Source organism: Alosa pseudoharengus, unplaced genomic scaffold (genome assembly GCF_046254945.1).
Source record: "Alosa pseudoharengus isolate Yale_2024_CS ecotype anadromous, Long Island Sound unplaced genomic scaffold, YU_APseudo_1.1 YU_APseudo_1.1_scf_18, whole genome shotgun sequence".
In the NCBI taxonomy this organism is placed as follows: Eukaryota; Metazoa; Chordata; class Actinopteri; order Clupeiformes; family Clupeidae; genus Alosa; species Alosa pseudoharengus.
Window position 1 is genome coordinate 28,270,738 of NW_027468650.1, and position 20,607 is coordinate 28,291,344.

At 43.9% G+C, this 20,607-nt stretch overlaps 1 protein-coding gene across 2 annotated transcripts in view; it reads left to right on the forward strand.

Annotated features, from left to right (window-relative positions):
- Nucleotides 1-430: 430 nt before the first annotated feature.
- The window catches only part of zfhx4 (zinc finger homeobox 4), an 85,921-nt gene continuing 65,744 nt past the window's right edge, over nucleotides 431-20,607 (forward strand). For both annotated transcript variants that reach the window (XM_076290812.1, XM_076290813.1), the window contains exons 1-2: nucleotides 431-769; nucleotides 20,105-20,607. The exon at nucleotides 20,105-20,607 is cut by the window's right edge and continues 2,160 nt beyond it. In XM_076290812.1, coding sequence (XP_076146927.1) covers nucleotides 20,151-20,607 — 457 coding nt within the window. In that variant the 5' untranslated portion in view covers nucleotides 431-769; nucleotides 20,105-20,150. The remainder of the gene's footprint in view (nucleotides 770-20,104) is intronic.

Below are 20,607 nucleotides of genomic sequence, written 5' to 3' on the forward strand. Positions count from 1 at the left end.
ATTGTAAGTTAAAATGCTGTCGCCGGTTGACAGACCCGTAGCGTTGGCCACATCGTCACTGACCCATTCTCAAGCACGGTATCTGTTTGTTATTTTCATCTTGAGTCAAAAAGATGACTTGTGTCTGAAAGTCAGGACATAGTCATGCATGTATTGTTCAGAATGACGTTTATCAATTTCGTATATAGCCAACCAAAAGATTTCCGCTCTCTCTATTAGATCATTTTTGTATATCTGGCCCGCACTGCCCTTCGGCTCTCCAAGTTGAAACAGCGCGTCATTTGCAATGTGGAGACTGTTGATCACCTCGCTAATTACGCCTCTCTCTTGCTCTCTCTCTCTCTCTCTCTCTCTCTCTCTCTCTCTCCCTCCCTCTCTTGCTCACTCCCACTCTCTCTCTCATTCCCAGAGTGCATATCGGGAATAGACACACAAAGACATGCGCACTCAACTTAATCAGCCATTTTTTTAAACAGGGCTAAAACGATAATAATTAGCAGAATAAAGACATATCGGATTTTCATTTCCTTTCCTTCTTTCCCCAACCCCTTCACAACCTTAACAGCCAGGCAACCGTCGACACCCTCAAAACGCCCGGACCCAAAGGATCGCTTCTTCATCCTCTCGCCATTCGCATTTTTATTTTTTTCCAATAAAGTTGGAGGATTATTTTTCTTTTTTCATTCGGTACACTCTTTCGCATATACTGGATGTGGTTTTCTTTACAAACGATATAGCGAAGAAGCGGAGAGATCTGCGGGGGAAGAAAGTAAGTTTTTTTTAGCTTTAACTTTTATTGAGTAGTTGGTGTTAAATTTAGGTCGCGTATTGATTATCTTTCTTTGTTGATTCCGCAGAATCTTTGACATCCCCTTTTTAGATAACAGCAATTGTGAGACTTTCTTGACATTTGACTACCTTTAAAAATCGTTTGGTTAGTTTTAAACGGGTATCGGTACTATTAAGAACAAACTGTCAGTACTGTAGGCAGTCGATAGAGAATGACAGCACTATCGTAGCCCGATTCTATTTTCAAAGTTTATTCAGGCTCCTATTTATAATCTTTTCCATGTTTTAGTTATCACATATGAAGACATGATTTGTATAAGAAAGACACCGTATGGTTAATAATTAAACTTGAAGTGGAGAGGTCCGATTTCACGTTCGTTACGGGTTTTTTTGCCTTTTCGGCGAAGAGATGGACGCGGCTTTTGTACAGCTATTAGCCTGCTGGTACATAATTGCTTTGATCTTGTCGTATGGTCCATTGTTGGCATCTCGGTCGAGCTATTAGGCGTTATCTTTTAAAACAATGTTGCTCCAAAAAGGCAACATTCGTAGCAGAGCATGCAGGCTACCCTGATAACACTTTGGCGAAACGGTGTCGCGACGTAGGCTACTGGTGGATTCAGGCGTGCGAATACGGAGCAACGGGTTTCATTCTTAGTGTATAGTCAACAATCCTTTCATATGAAGTAATCTCCATCCAAAATATAACTCGGCATACATAGCTATTACCTGCTGCGTGCTAAGTAGTTTCCCTTTACCGCGGCGTGGATGTCTGTGTCGCCGAGAAAAGAGACCGATAGGAGGAATACAACTCTAACATCAGGCAGGTCCCACCGAGACAACAACTCCGGGAATCTTAAGTGTCTACCATTGAAAATGGACTTATAAAACACGACGTTTTCATATTGTCACCAATACTACTTCCCATTTTACTTCAGTCCTCTTGCTGTAAGTTCCATTTTGCGCCTTATTTCCATTTCTTGTATCATGTTCTCCATTCAATGAATTGTCCTTGCGGATGGTGGTGTGATGCCATGGATTCCTAAACTTCTACATGTAATTGCTTTTTGTGAGCTGTAACCCTAACATTGGACATGGTGAGAAAAGGGGAACGTAGGGTGTCTTGGCTTTTTGGTTGATGGTTACTGCAAGGCAGAGTCTCGGCTCCGATTGGAACGCGACAGTGACAAGGGCATCGATCGCTTGCATTGAGAGCCCAGAAAAAAACAAGGCAGGAGGAGAACACAACACAAACCCCGGTATGTAGCGGTGTGTGTAAAGGCTCCGGTCGCCGTATCATGAGCTGGCGAGGTGGTTTATTTTTGAGGATTTTCGTGGGTCCCTTCTTGTCTTCTGCGTTGCGGATTAATAATTTCTTTATTTTGTTTATTTTATAGGAAATAAGATAAACATTAAACGGCATTTTATTTCGTGGTATGGTTTGGTAATATATGTAGATGTACTGTAGGTTATTTTCTGCACATTTGGAAAATCATTTTCCACACAAATGTGGATTTAATGGACTATTTTTTGTGTTTTACATGTAATTGTTTAAATTCTATTATTATTAGGCTACTCTTATTATTATTATTATTATTATTATTACTACTAGTATTGTTATTATTATTATTATTAGTAGTAGTGTTGTTATTATCACAACCTTTGTTATAGATTGTGTATTGAATAGCCTTTTCATTTCTTTTTTAACTATACTATATCAGTGCACAGATTAAAGTAGCCGTTTTTACCTTTATCTTTGTGTTGGTGTGCATATCTGAACTCTGTACTTTGGTAGCTAACGTTACCCTTACATGTATTGATAGATGTGGACCATGGCTAATATCTTAACTGCAAATAGTGTGAGATATGGCTGGATATTAATCAATACATTGGTATTCTCAAAATAATTGAGGAGGCATTGATCCACAATCCCTTTCCTCTGAACTATGTCAGAGTGATGTAATTGTCCCTGCGACTTTTGTTGTAAAGGTATTGTGCTTTATCTGCATGCCTTGTTTTGGTGGGAAGCTGGGATGTGTGTGTGTGTGTGTGTGTGGAGCATTTTGGTGTCCTGTGTGTTTATTTTGTGATGGATGAAAACAGTGCAGATTATTTTTTAGGCTGCATGGGATATTGTAAAGCCAGGCAGGGAAGCACCTAATGGCCTTGGAGATTCTGCAGAAAAGACAGGCTCAGACTTCTCCAAAGACCCGACAATGTGTCATTTCCATGAAGCCAAATTGCCCTCTGCCTATATGACATTAATGTGCAAATCAATATTTCAGGGATTAAATTTCCCTTCTTCATTTTTTATGGTTTCTACCTCAGTAAGTCTCAGGTCCAATAGAAGAGGCTGGATGATTTAAAATCCCTTACTGTAGAAAGGTTTGCCTCAACCCTGTCGCGGCACTTTGCAGTGCATCGCAGATGACTGTCATAGCATGACACGCAAATGTCCCATTTAGGGTGCAGCAATGCTGAGGGAGGATTTTGTGCTGAGCAGAATAGTTTTAAAAATGTGGTTATCCGAGTATTGATTGTTATTACAATGAATATGTCCTTACACTGTGAAACTGGTACACATGTGTAGACACTTCCGCTCTCTCTGTCTCTGTGGCCAGCACAGATACGTACGCGCGCACAAACACACACACACACACACACACACACACACACACACACACACACACACACACACAATCTTTCTCCTACTCTCTCTCTCTCTCTCTCTCTCATACACACACACACACACACACACACACAGAGAGAGGCATACAGAGCCTCGGCATACAACATGCATTCATTAATAAACAGAATACACTCGTTGCCGTAAATATGCATCTTCCTGAAATCTTTCCTGGGGTCAGAAAGTGAAATAATATTGCCTCTAGTCATGAACAAGACACGGCCGATGAAAAGACGAATTTCTTTCAAAATGCGGAAACCCACAGTATTGTACAGTATTTCATTGTACTGCTGCACTTGGCTGTGTGGAAATTCATTATCCCATTCAGTTTCCGATGTCACGGGGGTGAGCTTTATTTTCTGTTTTCTTAAGAGCGGACACCATGGGCCCTTCTATTTCCGAGGTTCCTCTGTCTGTCTGTCTGTCATTAGGTGTTTGTTTTTTCGACTCCTCCTGTGCCATCTGGTCCCTGTTCTGAAGCACAGCTGCATGAATTTCATATGTGATAGAACAGTTTTTCCATTTGGCTCCTCAGCTCCGTGCTTTGAACAGACAGGCTCGCTTAATTTAGCCAGCTAAAGGAAATGCAACATGGAAAAGGACAAAGGGCTCTTTAATCTGGCCGTGGCTTTTTGATTTCTATGAAGATTCCTTTCTATTACACTTTCAAAACCTGGGCCATTGCAAGGGTTTCGAGGGCAATGGGTTTTTTTTTTGGTTCTATCTGGCACTTTTCTCTCACGGAGGAAGCAAATGTCAGGCTGCTGCATGGAAAAGTGTTATGGTACATATCTTCATTTGTTATGTGATCTGAAATAGTTTTATCGAAAAAAGCGAGCGAAAACAATGGACAGTCCTTGACTGATCAGTTTACTGATTTAAGCCATTTAAAAAAAAAAAAACCTTCCATAAAGGATAATATAGCTTTCCCTTTACGCTTCTTCTCCTCACGATGGCTGTAGATAGCATTGAAAAATTATCACATTGTTGTCTGAAGAACTGTGGGGCTTTTGTGGTCGGCGGCCCAATTGAATTTGGTCCAGTTAGGACGCAACAGAACATGCCTCGGTCCACAGCTCTCGGAGTGGGGGGTGTAGTGTGTGTGTGTGTGTGTGTGTGTTTGGGTGGGGGGTTGGAGAAAAGGAGGGGGGGGGGTGGAAAGCTGAGAAGTCAGGGAGCTGGCTTAATGTATTAAGTGGGGGGCTTTTTGTGTTGCCCCCGAGGCTGTACCATAACACACAGAGCCTCTCCTGCTTAGAGGCTGTCTGAAGGGTTAAAGACTTGGACGGGGTTCAAGCCTCAGAGCGCCTGGGGAAAGCGCAGTGAGAACATGTACATGTTTCATGTAATTAGCGATTAATTATATTAACATATGCAAATTGTCAACTCGGAGGTTTGTTCAGCTGGCTGAGATCAGCTGGTCACAAACGGCTCATTGTTCTCTGGCAAATAATGGATTTGGAGGCAGGATAGTGGAAAGGCATCACCAGCTATCTAATTTGAAGTCGTACCATAGCAAAATTTCATTAGTCTCCATGGAGACTTGGTTAATTATGCTGACTAATGCCCCCCCACCTCACCCCCCATGACCCCCCACCCCCTCACACCACCTCCTAAAATAAAAGAAAGAAAAGGCTGTGAGCTTAATCCATCTCACAATGACACTTGTTTACACACGCGCCCCCCCCCCCCCTTCCTCGTGTGGACATTTGCATATGCAAATCCACTGCCTTTTTCGTTAGTCTCTTTTTGGTGGCGGCTTGGTGTTGCACACGTGGAAGACAATGGCTTGTGCCCGGGCCGAGGAAGGACGCTAGCGAGCAGCCCAGCAGCATTCTTTCATAATTTGCCTGTGATTAATAGATCGGGCCCACTCTGCATAGGCCTCGACACAAGAGAAGGTCAGTGCCAAGAAGAGTTTCCACAGCAACTAAAGTGCCGCTCTCTTCCCTAAGGCTAATTAAATAACACACTTAAAGCAAAAAAAAAAACCTCAGAATAAGAGAAAACACTCACAAATACACACAGACTCACACAAAAATTGCACACACCATCTTAAATAATCTGTAGTTTCTCTAGTTGCCAAAGACGAGGGGATATTTGATGAGATGCTGGTTCCTCAGCATTAATGTTGATCTTTTTTTTTGACAGAAATGTAAACTCATATAATTGCTTTTCAGTGGAAGGAATGGAAGAGGCTTCTATGTGTGTGAAAGCATCAGAAGAGGATTAGCATTGCTTTGCATAATGCAGAGTGGCCTCTGAATGGGCCGGTGAATGGTCGACTGGGTGGCTAAGATGAAAGGAAGATGGAAAATGCTGCCTCTTCCTTCTTTCTTTTATTCCGGGGGTCTTGGCTGTCCCTAAAGATGTGTTTGTCGAGGACTTGAGACAACATGCGTGCAGCTCGTATATATCTGGAGACTCCCAAGATGCCGGCAGATTTTGTCGTCATGTGAAGTACTATGTATGGTAATGAGAGACTGGTAAATATGGGTTCCTTTTGGCTTTAGTGCGGGGAAAAAATGTATGAGTGCGTCTGACGGCGAAAACATTAGATGCATTGTTCTAATGGAGCCGTATCTTCTGTGGGCAGAAGTGCCATGGTGCGGGGGAAATTCCAGATCTGTAAGTCAATTAATTGTTCTGTTGACAGCACGGTGTACACGTTAAAATGGGTCTTTTTGAATTGATGTGCTTAAATGACATAGAGAACAGTCTGGCCTGAGATGTTTTTTTTTTGTATTTTTGGTGTTTTTTTGTTCCTCTGTTTGTTCCAGAGAAAATGTGTTCAAAATGTTAAGATGAGGAACAGATCGTTGTGACGTGAGCTCCAAACGCCACTGGGGGAAGAGTAACGTACAGCAGCATCACTGGAATTACTCTCTCTCCCTCTCTCTCTCCCCCATCTCTCTCTCTTTCTCTCTCTCTCTCTCTCTCTCTGTCTCTTGTCGGCTGTATGGAAATGATCTCGTGGTGAACACAGGCAGCGACAAAAGAAATGTCCCCATGTTGTTTTGTTGTTTTCCACTAGGTCAGTGTCCTCTTTCACTGACCTTTTGTGCATCATAACTAGGCTTTTTTTCAAATGCTAATTTTTTTACGGAGAAGAGAGACTGAGACAGGGAGAAGTGCTGCTTCTGAACAAAAGCATGGTTTTCTCTCTCCTTTCTCCTCTGATGAGCAACTCATTTGTTCCTTTAGTGCAAAAGAGGTAAGCTCTGTGTTGATTTTTAAAAAGATGACACTTCCACTCTTTTTAACCCTTGAACGATAACGAAAGATGCTGTTCAAAGGATTGTTCAGTGCGTTCTTTTTTCTTCTTTTTTTTTGGAGTGGGTTGCACAGTTAAGACGGGTCATGGCAATTGTCTGGCTGGACTGAGTGTGGGCTCTGACATACTTTACCAGATGTTGATTTCTAGCTCGCTGCCAAGGGAAACTTGTATGCAGTGGAGTGTCCCTTTCACCCCTGTAGGGTCACCTCCCCTTTGCTTGGATGCGTTTTAAACTCCCCACTTTTTGGGGGGGGGGGGTGGGTAAGGAGAGACTAATAGAGTTACTGAGGCTTTGTGCAAAGAGAGGATAAGAACTGCGACGTCTTCGAACATTTGCTTTAAAAAAAAAAAAGCGTACTGTTATGGGAAAGACTTGTTATCGAGAGGATATGTAATTTTTGTCCTCACTGAAAATGTTCATTATTGAACAGAGTTATCTAAATGTTTTTGTTGCTGTTGGGTTGAGGCCAAGCTGGATTGCATTTCTCTCTCTGTCAGTCCACGTCTCATCGGACTAGGGGGATTCCCCCCCACCCCACCCACCCACCCTCCCTTCCTCCTCATTCTCTCAAGCTCACCCCGTTTTGCATGAGCCATCTTGCTCAGGATATTAAAATGGAAAGAAATGGATTTAGCATTTATACATGTGCATTTATTTTCCTGGAAAGGACAAGCAGGCGCTAAGGCACAGACGTGATGGAGCACAGCTACTAATCCTTCTGCTGTGTGCTCCCCCTCAAATCCAAATGGTTCCTGCTCCGTTATTTTTTTTTTCCATCTCGCTCTCCCTCTCTTTCTGTCTTTCTCCCTTTCTCCCTGATCCCAGTTCAGGTTAAAGTAGGAGAGTGAGACATCTTTCTTATGTAAACCCAGCTGTGTTCGTTTAATCTGGCAGAGTCCAGTTCCCTGCTCCTGTGTTGGTGAGCGTGTACACTGATTTCTGACGAATCAGGGTCGCCGAACCAAACACGGCCTAGCTTCACCGCTGGCTCCCATTCGACCCGTGATGGCAGGCAAACAGACACACATGCACCCGTCCAGGGTCGAAGGTCGTCATGTCTGTGCCGTTACAGCACAGGTTACAAGGACCTTCTGCTAGTTCCCTACGGACCAGACCTGGCTCTGTTTTATGGCAATTCACAGTAACTACAATGTTCCTTATTCAAACAGTAAGGTGGTCAGTACTCATTGCTGTTTTTAAAGCTGTGCAGTTGGACAAACCATGCTAAAATACTGCCTGCGTATTCAGTCTTTGTCCAGCAAGCTAGTTTGAATCTGTTGACTTTGATGTACACCTGTTGTAAATGGTGTAAAAGAGTGCAGATATTAGATTTTTTGATATATTATTATGATATATAAAATCAACAGCCTTAGTGGGCATAAGGGGAGAAGAGCGTATGTTCTTGGTATTGTCTATCTATAGGATGCTTTAGGTTTGTGTCACAGCAGTATTGTGCATTGCAACGTATGCTCTAGTGTGTTTGTTCTTGTCAGTTTTGTTCTCTGTCTGCTTTTACAGTAACATGAGAAAAGCATCTGAGCAGTTTGCAGGGAGGCAGCATAGAATAGCAGAGTACAGGTCACCTTTGTGATTTAATGTGCCTTGTCACACAGTGCTTTAAAGCATAAAGGTAAGGCAAACACTATGTTTAGTCTGTTATAAATATGTATGGCGACCAGGTCATGCTGTTAATAGAACCATATACAACTTTCCAGAAAAGACATCAGCAGTAGTATTCCTCACAACACACAGCCACTTACTCACATGTGGATCAAAGCAGCAGAATGCAGAGATGCATTGAACCCTCTACAAACCAGCAATAACAAAGATTCTCAGATGGAAACCACGCCTGTTCATAGCCTGCCAGCACTAAATGCTGTTACACACACTAAGGCCAAAATGGCAGCCACCAGCATGTCTGTCCCATTTCCTCCCCTGAGTCGAGGCATCCCCCAGTGTCTGATCTCATAATATATGTATACGCATACAGACATGCGGTATTGTGGTGCACATTTTCAAAGCCAATTGGCTTTGGATAACAAGCCATTATTAGCGATCATGAGAGGATGGTGGAGGCTAATTAAATATGTATGATTGTAGTGTCTTAAGTATACAGATAAATAAGTGCTGGCCTCATGAATATGCAAGACACTCAGTTATCCTTGGCCGTAATGAAAAGACGATATTAATATAGCCACTCCACCTGACTGTCTGTCTCTATGGTTTTGTGTGCGTGTGTTGCACTGCATGAGTATGTGGATGTGTGTGTGTGTGGATGTGTGGATGTGTGTGTGGATGAGTCGAATGTGGGGATATGTATCTGCTTGTGCTCAGAGAGAGGATATTTCCAGACACACAACCAACCAACCACACACACACACACACACACACACACACACACACACACACACTGGTAGGCTACACTCACACCGTTGGGCCCTGTGTTTGTGTTGGGGTGGAGGTTGAGCACTCCCCCAGCTGTCCCAAGAGAGGTATTTAGTTAATACTAGACTCCTCATATCCTGTCACAGTCTGGGCTGGCCGCGTCGTTGGAATCATCTCTAATTATTTGCTTTAAAGAAGTTTAGACTTTCCAGTGGTAAGGAAGAACAGAGACCTTTCTCGTAGGATCGTAATAGGTCATCTTGTCATCACATTTAATGATGTGTAAATGGTTTGGTGTCAGGGTGGACTGCAGGGTCATTTTGCTGGAATTTGTCTTAAACAGGCTCAGCTTTAGGTTGTGCGGGATGCCGGGGAAGGCTACTTTTGTGTATTTTTGAAAGAAAGGCCCTTTAAACAGTCGTAAAAAGGAAGAGGTATATTTTTCCATATGAGTTGAAGTTATGGCAGTGTTTAGCAGTCCTCCTTGTCCTCTTGTGGAAAGTTAGGTACCTCAGTCATCCTTCCATCTGAAAACTTTTACAGACAATTTTCAAAAAGTGCTGAAAGTTCAAAAGTGTAATAGAACTGTGTCTTTTTTTCTCTTTCTCTCTGTCTCTTTCTGAAACAGTATGAAGGGACCATTAGGGAAAATTGAGGTCCATTTGGGGTATTCCACATAAAATCAAATCAGGGGCTCACTAAAGATCTGGAGATACATACTAATGCTGTGTGGTTAATTCTCAGAAAGAGTGTGGGGGGGGGGCTGTGAGGGACTGGGACATCGAACATTTTCCATCTGAGCCACAGCATTAACGCACACACACACACACACACACACACACACACACATCTCTGTAGTTATGAGTGGTTGGTGTTTGATAACAAAAAACAAATGACTTATTCCTATGAATGTTGGCAACGAGGTCTTGAGATATCATGTGTGTGCTCTGCGTTAACTATCTTTTTTGTTCAGCCGACAACGCCACCCTAGATGTATTTTTTTTTTGCTCTGTTTTTGTTTTGTCCTGTCTTGTCTTGTTTTGGTTGGAGTCGCCATTGACCCCAGAATCCCCACCCGTGTGTAGCAGTAGCAGAAACAGCAGCAGCAGCCTTGAAGGCAGTAGTAGGAGTCGTAGCGCTCCACTGTCTGTCCACTCTCTGCTCCGTTCGGCTCTCTGATAATATGTTTGCGGTGGAGGAAATGCAGCTCGCCGGGGCTTTCCAATGGCATCTGTGAAAATAAGCCGTAATTCCTGTAATATTGCTCTCGCTCTCCCTCGCTTGCCTGCCCACCCTCTCTCTGCCAAACCCAAAGACTCCGCAGAGCTGCGCTTCTCTTTCATCTCAGAAATGGATCTTCCCCGACCAAACCGTTGGCGCAAATTAATGAATTGAGGCTCTCTTTTCTTTAGAATATGGTTATTATTCAAATGTTACTTTCATATTTTGTGTCTGAACTGTACGGACGTTAATGGGTGGTTGTGAGAGCCAGGTCTGTGGAATTTGTGTTTGAGAGTAAATTTGATTCGTAGTTTGCATGACATTCGGTTTATTTGATAATGGAATATTTTGCCCCTAATCTGAAACCAGGCTAATTAAAGCTGACAGTTGTTTGTTTGGAGTGAAACCCAATTAAAACATAAATATGTTTTTTTTTCCTTTCTTTCCCTCTTTTTTTCTCTCTCTCTTTCCTTTTTTTGAGCTAAGTAATGGCCCCATGATGGCAAAGAAAACAAATGGGGTTTTTTTTCGGCCGTAGAGGAGGGCAAACTCACAACAGCTGTCAGAAATGAGTTTGTTTTAAAAAGCAAATGCTTTTTTGGTCTAAAGTTCATTTCAGTTGGAGCTCTGTAATTAAATCGAGTCCTCAACCTTAAGTTAATTAGTAATTGCCCGGATCCAGAAAGGAGGAGATATTGTGAGCTGAATGTCTTGCTCATCCATATAAGGACATTAGTCCCCGATACAAAAAGCCTATTTAGAAGAAGAATTCATTCGTTAGTGTGAGAGTTGTTTTGACAGGGCTTGTTGTTTTTGAGTCTTTCTTTTTTTCAGAAATACATCTCGGAGGAATGCTGAACTGGCTATTCCTAACAGTATTGGAATGCATAAGCGGATACCTGCGCCCTGTGATTATATTTATGAAGATAATTAGAGGACAGGCAGCCCTGTGAGCATAGTCTTTAGGCTTTATTGTTGCTGTGGGAAAATGACAGCATGGGGAAAAGGTCAGCACGACTGACTAACAAAATGGCTCCCCAATTAGACATGGTGGCTCCCGCACGTCTTTAAAAACACATACCTCGGAGTCAGACAGCTCTGCGTGAACACCGGCGTTTTATACTGTACATACCACTGCAGGACTGTGGATAAGATGACTAGGTGTACAGCACCTGTTCTGTCAAGCAGAAGATAAGTCTCGGGTCACACTCGGGTCACCCTTCAATGTTTTTCTATGTTGTTAAGTTTAGGTAGATGTTGCATGTTATAAAAAATGTTATGAGATTCTTAAGGGATTGTCCACTGAGTGTAGAAAATAACAGTATGCGGCCATTAACTACTGGCACAAACAGAACGAAGTCTCAAATTCAGTCCTCTAGCTCTCTCAGTGAAGTCCTGTAAATGGGAAACAAATTTGTGTCATAAACACACAAAACTTTAACAGCCAATAAACACATTGCTTCAGGTGTGCAGGAGGGAGGGATGTACTTTGATTGGCTGTTGAAATGAAACTTCAACATCCTTTGTCAGAATGGTGGGCTGCCTCTTTACAAGTTGATAAATGCTGCTAGTCGTTGTCAGGTGTTGCTCGGCGTTGTTAGATGTTGTTAGATGATGTTAGATGCTGGTGCACATCTTTGTCCGAGGTCTTGTCCACCTCCACAACACAGTGGCACAGTGGGCTTATGTATGGACATCTGATCATGTGCTCACTACATAAGCCTCAACAATAAAAGCCAATTGGGTCTTTATGGGTCAGTCGTTGAGTATGTGTAAGTGTGTGTGTGTGTGTGTGTGTGTTTGTTTGTGTCTTTTAATGGCTGTGTGCATATTTGCTCATGTGTGTGTGTGTGTGTGCATGCTCGCTTGCGTGTTTGTCAGACATTCTTGTCTCTCACTCTCTTTCTTTATCTCTCTCTCTCTCTCTCTCTCTCCCTCCCTCTCTCTGTGTGTGTGTGCGTCTGTGGTCACTGTTTGCCCACTCTAGAGCAGATCTGTTTGTACTGTTTCTCCACTGCTGAGTTCAATGTGTGTGTTCTGAACTAGTGAACTTCCCTCTGCGTTCACTGCCCTGAACCTATATCAGCCTGGCAGCGGCCCCAGCACCACAAACAAACATAACAAAACAAAACAAAACTGTGTGATTTATTAATTCGGATCTTGATTAATTGAGTGCATCTCCCTGTCAAACAACAACATCCTAGATTATGAGGATTAATGTTTAGAGGGATTATTAATTTCATAAATCCTTTTTTTTATAAATTGGGGAGGGGCCCAGGTTTCTCCTACTGAAACAGATGCAGCACAAACGGCGATTTATGTAACTGGTAAGCGCTTTCATATTGTATATATTGTACCTTACAAGAGCACGATTGACCAGTAGATTAATATTTATTTAGCACGGGGAAATCAAAGGATTAAGCCAGTCATCATTTTAACTCTAATCCAGCTTTGCATGGGCTAGACAAAGAGAGGGCGATTACTGAACATGAGGCTGCCAAAGCTGCAATTAGATTCTCTGCTTCCTTGGTCAGCATGGAAAAACACATACAAACACATACACACACACACACACACACACACACACACACTCACTCAAAGGCATGCATCCAGGTGTGTACACATACAGATCTCCACATGCAACTGTACACACACACACACACACACACACACACACACACACAGAGAGAGAGATGAAGGGATAGAGGAGGGAAGAGAGGAGGGCTACAGTGCTGTCTGCCTCCATGAGATGTGTGAGTGCAGCTGAAAGTGAACTGTATGTATTGCTCATGCATGTGTAAATGATGAGGAAATCTCACAGAAAACCCACGACAGAGAGGTGAGAGGACCAGGACACACTGTTTACACTCAGCAGTTAGCTCCTCTGAAATGTCCTTGTGTGTGTGTGTGTGTGTGTGTGTGTGTGTGTGTGTGTGTGTGTGTGTGTGTGTGTGTGTGTGTGTGTGTGTGTGTGTGTGTGTGTGTGTGTGCGCGTGTGTGCGTGTGTGTGTTTGTGTATGGTAGTTCTACACTATACTATTGTGTGTGGAAATAACATATCTGCTTTGCTAATTAAGCTAAAAGACTCAGCGGGGGACTTGGGGAGGTTGAGAGGAGGGATGCTACCCTCATTTGCATCTTGGTGATTTCTCTTAGCAAAACACACAACGCCACGAGTAAGCCCAGAGTCTCAGGTGGGCTGGCAAATATGCCTAGTTTTCATTTATTTTAAATAGAAGGGGGAAAAAACTCACTACCAGGGTTCTCTCTCTCTCTCTCTCTTCCTGCGAGAGAGGTAGAAGGGAAAAATGCAAAGTTAACTTATTAAAGCTGCCTATTAGGTACAAATGTGTAGTGTTGAAACAGTGCTAGAGAGTGGGGCTAGGGAGAGGGAGGGGTTAGAGAGGGTTAGTGGAAGGTACAGAATGAGTGTGAGAGAGGTCAGATGGAGGGGGAGGGAGGGAAGGAGGGAGAATCTTTCTTCCATCACGTGGACGTGGACACAGGCAGACAGCAGAAGATGACTCGGAAAGATGTGAAACCAGATGTGAGGTGAAAGAGTTGGAGAGAGGGAAAAAAACAGATAAAAAGACAGGAGCACATGGTGTAGGGGAGAGAGAGTGAGAGAGAGAGAGCAAGAGGACCTGCTTAAAGGGGAAGGCAGGCTCTTAGACACTGAGCTCTCCCCTTTAACCCCATGCCTTTTCCACCCTTCTAGTGAATGTTAATGATTTTTCTGCCCCCTCCCTCAGCCGACCCCCCCCCTCTTCTCTTCTCTCTTCTCTCCCTGCTCCCTTCCAGAAAGACACAGCGTCATTGTTTGTTGCAAGGGCCTTTACTTTCAAACTTAATTACCTTCATCTCCTTTGTGGTGACTGAGGCTGAACGTTTCTCTCTCTCAATCTCTCTCTCTCTCTCTCTCTTTTCTTCTCTCGCCATGTCAGGGGAGGTCGTCACACATTCTTTGGAGGCTGCTCTTCATTAGTCCTGGGTGCAGGAGCATTCCTGCCTGCACTGGGAAGGTAGACGCGACCCAGCACTCACTCGAAGGAGTCCCCTCGCATACACACCAGTGGGAAGCTCTAAGCTGGTTAATGTAGTATAATTGTCTGGACATAGACTGGCCTTTGTTTGTGCGGTTCATTTCCAATCAGCCATAATTAACTCCAGAGTGCTTCCAGATTGCCAGCAAAAGAAAAATTGTGGCTTTTTCCCTTTTTCTTCTCGCTTTTCTTTTTTTTTTCCGCCCTCTAACTCTGCTTTGAATCGAGAAAACACATTAGCTATGTAGATTATGTCTCCCTTTGATATGGGTGCCCCCTGTTAGAACTCTTTAACGGGAAAGCCAGTTGCATGAAACCAGGCTAAATCCAGTGCTCATTAATTTTTTTCCCCCTTACAGTTAACAGAGTTTGCCTTTAGTTATATTTAAATGGCCTCATCCCAATAATATTACTATAAACCATAAGTCATAGTCATTTCTCATGTGGAGTTTTTAAGGCCATATTATTCTTTGTACTTGCTCTGATATGCCTTAGAGAAAGCAAGGCCTCAGATTAGGACAGTAATGCAGTCACCCAGGACTGGTGCAACCTCTTTTTTTAGATTCTTGGGGAGATTACACACACTTACACACACGTTGCCTTTTGATTTTCGTTCTCCAGGAGGCATTTTGTGGATAGGTAATTTGTCCGACAAGATTCCTGACTCCTAAAAGGACTCTTTTGCCAAAGTTTGGGGGTGGGGTGGGGGGGAGTGCCACGCCCGACGGTAATGATATGGTATCGGTTGAAAATGAGGGGCCTCCAAATGTTTCCGTGGCACAGGGGATTTCTACAGCTTCTACTATTACACCTCTGGGCACAAACGAGGTCGCAGAAAGTCTTTGTGAGAACAAAAAAAAAAAAGAGAAAAAAATGGTCACGCTAACCTTCATTTTTTTTTCTCCTCCTCTCCTTTGCAATTCCGTTTCTTTCTGACTTAAACAAGAAAGACTTAAGGTCCCCAGTGTCCTTGGAAGGGCAGAGAAGCGCTTGATGTTTGGATAATACCTCTTTGATGGATTTTTCATCAGTTCTTTCAGCATGGCAACAAATAAACAAGTATAATTACACTTGTGAAGGCCCATTCATGGCATTGTCAGGATTAGATATATGTGTAGCTTCCACACAGTGAGTCTCTTTTGTCTTTGCCTAACGCACTATGACATTTTGATAGAGGATTTGGTGTAGGGGGGGTTGGGGAGGGGGCTGAAGGTGGAAGAAAAAAAAGGCCAGAGCTGAGACAGGACTGACCTTTCTGTATGCTCATATAATTCAAGGATGTTTTTATTTATTTCTTCTCCGGTCTCATTTCTTTTATACGGTGTCACTGCAGCAAAACACACTCTGGCCACACAGAAGTGTGCTAACTTTTAACCTGCGTTTGGCTTCTTAAAAGGGAAGAAAGGACGAAGACAAAAGAGAGAGAAAAGAGGGAGCAAGAGAGAGTGGATGAGGAATGTTAAAAGCAAGTGAAATCCCCAGCTTTGAGAAAGGCTGCTATCCTCCGGTGCAAGCTCCTGAAAGGGTGATGTGGGGGGGCTGTGTGTGTGTGTGTGTGTGTGTGTGTGTGCGTGGAGGGGGTGGCAGAAAAACAAAAGGCAAAAGAAATCTCTCTGTGCCCTCTTTCCCAAGAACTTAGCACTCCGGCAAACCTAGCATTCCTTTCCTATTAAAACCACCCCCCCTACACACACACACACACACACACACACTGGGCCCCCCTCCTGATCAGATCACATTCTTTTTAATCACTTCACAGACACTGTCTCCACGGAGCACTGGGAGAGGGCAGGGACAGTCTTAATTAAAAAACAGAGGTAGAAATGTTGTTTGCCATTGCTTTGTTCTAACCGGAGCTGGAACGGTTTCTAGGCAGGGAGATCTGTGGCCTCATTGTTGAGGGAAAAAAAGAGAAAGAGACAGAGAGAGAGAGAGAGAAAGAGAGAGAGAGAAAGAGAGAGAGAGAAAGAGAGTTGTGAGGGTTGGGTGGGTGGCAGGGGAAGGACAGAGACACTTTATGTTCTAAGGAACGGATCTTTGTGTTAGGTAGGGCTTTTTGTTAGTTTTTTTGCTTTGTGCATCGAAAGAAGGTGGCAACTTTGTGAAAAGGGTGGGGAGGAGAGCTGTTTCACAGTTACAAACTATGGCAGTGCATGTGCAGAGAATCACACAGACGTGTTCTGCACAAATGAAATGATATCAGGGGGAAAAAACACACACATGGAACCCTTTAATCTAGGATGTAGGGGATCACTTGTTTCAAGTTGTGGAAAAAGGCTGTCTGTTCCCTCCTGAACAATGATTAATATTTCCTTTTTCTCTTAAGCAGCAGTAGTTTTGATTTGGGGCTAGTCAAATTTATTCAGATGAGACTGATAGCCTAACCGTTCCGTAGTTGACTTTTTAGCTCAGAATTCAAAAGTCTGGATGAACTTAGCGTTCACTATGCAGTTACATATGAAGTAAAAGCACAAGCAGTTAAAGTGCTTGACAGTGAAAGACACCTCATCAAATCAGTAGGATCTCTCTTTGTATTGCTAGCGTCAGCGGGTAGATGTCTGGCATCAAAACAAGTGTAGCTCTTTATCTCTTTGTGCACTCGTCCATAATTCACTGTGATGTAATGATTCCCAGGCATCGTTAGAAAAGCGTCACGCAACACACCTCTGCGGAGGCATCCTAGCACTTGAAGTGTGCATGATTTAGAAAAAAAAGAAAAAATAGCAGCTTGTCTTTTATGTCCAAAGCTGCGTCAAGTAAACCTGCGGGTCTGCGTTTTACAAGGCACAGCGGTGCTAAGTAGTGTAGACCAGTACCATAACAAAAAATAAATAAATTAAAAAAAACGACTCAACTCTCCATCATTTTGGGATGATAGCAGAGGCGTGTGGGACGCTGCCACCACCACCACAACCTGAGTGAGTAGACGGAGGAAGTTGAGTGTAGCTCCATCTGCGAATCATTTCCCTGAGCCTTTGATAAATGTTAAGGGTGAAATATAATGGAAACAAATCACATAGAAGTGGGGTGTGCACGCCTGACAATAGAGAGGCAGGGAAAGAGGGTTGTTATGTGCATTGTCAGAAGGTTGTTGTTTTATGATGTGCCATGGAGTCTCCCAGAACATCGCTGGAATGTTGTGTATGTGTGTGTGTGTGTGTGTGTGTGTGTTTGGCAGATGCACACACACACACACACAGACGCACGCAGCGCCCATAAGCCCTTGAGGCACAGCTGCTGTCTCTGTGATGTTACCTTGTGATCTTAACAGGGGAGATGGAGAGAAATTATCAGAGGAGAACATTGTAATCTTCACCAGCTTCTCGTGCCAAAGTGTGTGTTTGGGAGACACATTCCTCTCGCGTTGCATAAACGTTGCCCCATCCTGGCTCCCCTCTTGATGTTTGGAGCTGGATGCAAATGGGGGCTAATTTCGAGCTAATTGTGGCTCTGAATGTCTTTTTGGCATTGGGTGAAAGAAGCCTTCACTCATTTGCGCTCTCTCTCTCTTTCTCTCTCTCTCTAACTCTCGGCTGCCTGTTGTGTGGGTAACCTCTGTTTCATGTTTGCTCAGCTCAGGAAAATTACATTTTCATCTGCCTTTGTAATGTTTCATTTTCCCCTGATTAATCTGACAGTTTATCTGTCATGCACAAACATAAATGACTTGTAGTCTCTCCCTAATCTCCGTTGGCTTCTGCTCCGATCTCTTTTTCGCTCAAGATTAGACTTGATTAGAGGCCAGGGTGGGGAGGGACGGAGAGAAAGAGAGAAACAAAAGAAAAAAAGAACATTTTATTTCACTCCTGTAGTTAATATACATTGGGCCTCCCCACAAGTCACAGTTAGCCAAGGGTTGTTTTAAATGAATCCCCAAATTACTTTGTTGTGCAGCAAAGGGAGACTCTGAAAACAAGGTGGAGAGGGCATGGCTGCTCTCGTTGTTTAATATTTTCATCTCATCGTAAAATTTTTCCTCCATTTTCCTCATTTATTCACTGTATATATTTCATTATTTTGCCATGAAAACAAGCTATTTCCTCTCTGATTGTATTCTTGTCCTCAATTAGCTAATTCCTCCCACTGAGCGTGCTGGCTAATGAGGGCTGGTGCTATTTTGGCAGAGACCTTGTTTGTTAAAAATGGTGGGCTGTGCAGGGATGCACTGTATTTCATTTTAATTGAAAGCGCAGCGGTGGCTGCACTGAGTGGGTTTCAGGCTCCTGGCCCTCCCTGTTACCCCTGTTACTTTGCCTGCCTTTGAGCAGGGAGGGTGGGCCTGTGGTGGAGCCTCTGTTTGGGCCTGTGTGTATCCAGAGGGGCTGGGTAGCAGTGGGAGGCGAAAGGGGGCAGCTTACTCCCCCTCCCCCCACCCCAACACCCCTCCTGACTCCAGATCAGGACCCCCATACTATCTGTGCGCTCCTGATGCCGAAGTGGAGGGCTTGAGTCTCCTTTCCCAGCTATGAGAGACTGGGCACATCTCTGGCTCCAGCTTCAGAGACGATGACAAGAGCAGAGAAATAAAAAGAGAGAAGAGTGAGTGAGTGAGAGAGAGAGAGAGTGGGAGGAAGGGAGGAGGTAAGGAGAGAGGGGAAAAATAAAAAGATGATTGAAGGATTTTCATCATCCAAGCTTGCGTATGATTTGTGAAGGCTTGGAGAGGGCTTGATTGAAGCGGAGACGGTTGAGAGATGGGCAGCCTTCCAGGATTGATAACATCACAGTGGTATTTCAAATAATGTTCTTTCTGTGTGTGTGTGTGTGTGTGTGTGTGTGTGTGTGTGTGTGTGTGTGTGTGTGTGTGTGTGTGTGTGTGTGTGTGTGCGGGGGGGGGGGGGTCTCAGTGTGTGTATTTTCGTTGTCAAGGGAGGAATAGAAGGGGAAAAAAAACCCCTGCGATGGTTGCTGAGGATGATTGAAAAAGGGTGCACTCCATATTAATGTTGAGTTGTGGGCCAGCACTGGGCTTGTCGGACGAACCCATCCTGCAGGGGCATGGGGCAGAATTTAGAATATGGATGGACACTTAATCAGGGCTTGTTAGATACCTGCTGTGGGAGCCTCACCGAGGGAAGATTGCGAGTAAGCTGATTTACTGGGGAGCAAGGCAGAGACCAAAAGAAGCACGGCCGCTCTGAGCCACAGTGGTGATGATTTGAATTCTCCCGGCTCGTCCTCCCTGTGGGTGATTTTCTCTAATCACACTCTTTTAATGAAGAGCCTTCATGGGACTTTTGTGTGGCAGTGAATCGCTGAATTGATTCTCTGGCTGTTGGTGTGTGTGTGCACCCCCTCCTCTCTCCACACACACACACACACACACACACATAGACGCACTAACCCCCATGACTAAAGAATACTTTAAGACGAAAGAATGGTTAAAATCTTTTCTCTCACACAAAAAAGTCACTGTGAGTAAGCTGTTGAACTGTTGTGGTGTAGTGGATCCAGAATTGAGTAACAGCTTGGTTCTCATCTGCTTTAGGTTCAAGTATTTCTTTTGTAGCTTTAATAACATGAACTGTTAAAGAAACTAAAATGATGTAGACACCATTCTACTGAAGACATTGACAGCTGGACATTGAGAGCAGTTGTCCATATTTGGTATTGAAATATCTGCCGTATGTGAAAAGTTCTATTATGTTTTTTTTCCTAATGTCCTCTCTCTTTGTCTCTCTTCTTTTTTCTTCTCAATCCAGGTCCCTGACAGACTGGATGAGATGAGATCCTCATGTAGTGATTGCCATGGAAACCTGTGATTCTCCCTCTCTCTCAAGACAGGAAAATGGGCCTAAGATATCAAAGTTACGTGAGACGACACATCTTGATAATGAGGTGCCCGAGAAAGTCCCTGGGATGGAGCTTGACAAGGAAAACAACCCGACGAACGACAACTTGAGGACGGCCGAGGAGAGTCCGAGAGAGGTCGCGTTTGGACTGAGCACGGCGGAGAATGCGGCCGTCGCCCCGGTCGCTTCAGCTAAAGAGATCCCTTGCAACGAATGTGCCACTTCTTTCTCAAGTTTACAAAAATACATGGAGCACCACTGCCCGAGCGCCCGCCTGCCTCCTCCCAAGGACGAGAACGAGAGCGAGGCCAGCGACCTGGACGACAGTGACGTGGAGAACCTGACGGGAGAGATCGTTTACCAGCCCGATGGCTCCGCTTTCATTCTCGAGGACTCCAAAGAAAGCAGCCAGA